The sequence below is a fragment of the Capsicum annuum genome, unplaced genomic scaffold (assembly GCF_002878395.1).
Source record: "Capsicum annuum cultivar UCD-10X-F1 unplaced genomic scaffold, UCD10Xv1.1 ctg2221, whole genome shotgun sequence".
NCBI lineage: Eukaryota > Viridiplantae > Streptophyta > Magnoliopsida > Solanales > Solanaceae > Capsicum > Capsicum annuum.
The window spans coordinates 1-2,571 of record NW_025828230.1 but is presented as its reverse complement, the minus strand read 5'-3'; the positions used below and the strand labels follow the sequence as shown (position 1 = coordinate 2,571).

Here is a 2,571-nt window from a genome sequence, read left to right as displayed (position 1 = left end):
GCTAATTTCTTGAGGGATCTGTGAGAGAGAAAACCCCAAAAATAACCTTGCGTAAAAGTCAATATTGTTATGGCTTCCAATAATTTTTCAATTCCTTCACCCCCAATTTTTTCTGGTGAGAATTATCCAATTTGGGCTACCAAGATGAGAACATACTTGCGAGCATATGATTTGCGGAAAGTGGTAGAGGTTGGAGGAGAGGTCAATCCTTTTCCAGATAATCCAACAATGGCGCACATAAAGAATCATAGAGAAGAGGTTGCAAAAAACTTTAAAGCTCTCTCTTGCATACAATCAGCACTTTCGGAAGTAATTTTCGCTAGAGTTATGGCGAGTGAGACTGCAAAGGAGGCTAGGGACAAGTTGAAAGAACAATTTCACGGAAGTGACAAGATTAGACAAATAAAAGTAATAAATCTGAGAAGAGAGTTTGAAATTCTCAGAATGAATGATTCAGAAACTATTGAAGAATTCTCCAACAAGTTGATGAAGGTTGTAAACCAATCAGACTTATGGGAGAAGAGCTTACAGATTCAAGAATCGTGGAAAAGATTCTTGTGAGTTTGCCGGAAAGATTTGAAGCAAAGATCTCCTCACTCGAAGATTCGAAGGATCTCACAAAACTGTCACCTTCAAAACTTGTACATGCTCTTTAAGCTCAAGAGCAAAGAAGATCGTTGAGGCTAGAAGAAGCTACCGAAACTGCTCTTCAAGCCAAGTTCAAAGGGAAGATGTAGATGTAAGAGGAAGGTAAAATCCCAGAAACTTCTACTAATTCTAGTAGAAATAATCAAGGACATTCTCGCAATGGAGTCAAGAAAAGAGAAAATTTTCCTCCATGCAAGTATTGCAAAAAAATCAATCATAAAGAGGATGATTATTGCTTTAAGGGGAAGAAACCACTTCTCCAGTGTAGATATTGCAATAAGCTTGTACATATTGAAAGGTTTTGCAGAGTGAAGAAGGAGAACAACCAACAAACTCAAAAAGCCAACGTTTCGGAAGTTGAAGAATAGGAGGAGTTTGTGTTTACGGCAATGGCAATAACAATATCTAATGATGAAAACACATAGTTTCTGAATAATGGTTGCACTCAACACATGACAAGCAAACGAGAATATTTTACGAAGTTGGAATCTGCCAAAGGTAGTGTCAAGTTGGCTGATAAAACCACGTTGTAGATTGTTGTTAAAGGAACTGTGGCAATTGAAGCTCCCAAAGGTACTAAATTTATTCAAGATGTTTTGTTGGTACCTGATCTCGACCAAAATCTTTTGAGTGTTGGACAAATGCTAGAAAAAGATTATATGTTACTGTTCAAAGACAAAAAATGTGTTATTTCTGATTCTAGCGGCCAAGAAATGATTACAGTTGAAATGATAAAAAGAAGTTTTCCTTTGAATTGGAACTCAAATTCTGAGCAAGTTTGTCGAAGTAGTCAATGTGACCAGGTTGTTGTGACCACCAAGCACAACGATGACGATTTTATTTTTTATTCTGGAAAAATTGAAAATTGCTGTGCGACAATGAACGTTGAAATTGAACAAATCACTTCTCAAGAAAATCCTCAAAAGCTTCAAAACAATAATGAGGCTATAACTAAGGATAATCCACATACTGTAGCTGGGACCATAGCGGGATCTCCAGACTCTGGCAATAACAATAATTCCAATTCAGACCTCACATTTCATGAAGATCAGAATGACGGAGATGATGTGATGGATGATTGCGATGATGTGTCAAACTATGCTGAACGGTACAAATGCAAAAACTGCAATGAGAAAATAAGAGCTTGGAAGATGTTCATTATGAATAACTGTGAGGAGCTTATGCCCGAGTATCTTAGATTTGTGAAGGGTGTTGTGGACTCTGATTATTTGTCTCTCAACATCTCTCGTAAGATGCTACAAAAGAACAAGATTCTCAAGGTGATTAGGAATAACCTTGTGAAATGTTTTGAGATGTTGTTCAATGAAATTGCTGAGAACAAGGAGGGATTAAAGCTCGATGATATATTTACCAAAGCTCTTCCAAAAGAAACTCTTCGTGAACAACTTGGAGTTACCAGAAAACAACTCAAGGAGGAGTGTTGAAGTATTGAGTTATTTTCTGTTATTTTTCTTTTTAGTTTAGTAATTTTATTTCTGAAATTCAGTTTTCTAAGTTGATATAGAATAGGATTTATTAGTATCCTAGTTGAAGGTAGAATAGGATTTTATTAGTTTCCTAGTTAGAAATAGAATAGGATTCTTTTGTCTATTTATATTCTCATATGTGGATGATTAAATAAGAAGAATATTCTTTTATCCTCAAACGTTTTCTTCTTTTCTGTGTTCCGTAGAACAACAAGATGTCTACAATGTTTTAATATAGTCCATATCACTTGTATAATAAATAGCTTACTTGTCTATCTTATATCAGGTATTTCATTTTTTCATTACAACTCAATATAACAGAAAGATGTTTCTTTTTATTTTATTGAAATTATCTCTTAAAGATACTTCTAAGCAGTTTTGATTTGTTAAAAACACATGATTTTCACAGCATACTTGATTTTCTTCTAGTTCGTAA

At 34.9% G+C, this 2,571-nt stretch overlaps 1 protein-coding gene across 1 annotated transcript; it reads left to right on the top strand.

Annotated features, from left to right (window-relative positions):
* Positions 1 to 1,052: 1,052 nt before the first annotated feature.
* Positions 1,053 to 2,093, top strand: LOC124890689. The gene is made up of 2 exons (XM_047402468.1): positions 1,053 to 1,146; positions 1,195 to 2,093. Exons 1-2 carry the CDS (start codon positions 1,101 to 1,103, stop codon positions 2,091 to 2,093), a joined length of 945 nt encoding a protein of 314 aa, XP_047258424.1. The 5' UTR covers positions 1,053 to 1,100.
* Positions 2,094 to 2,571: the final 478 nt, after the last annotated feature.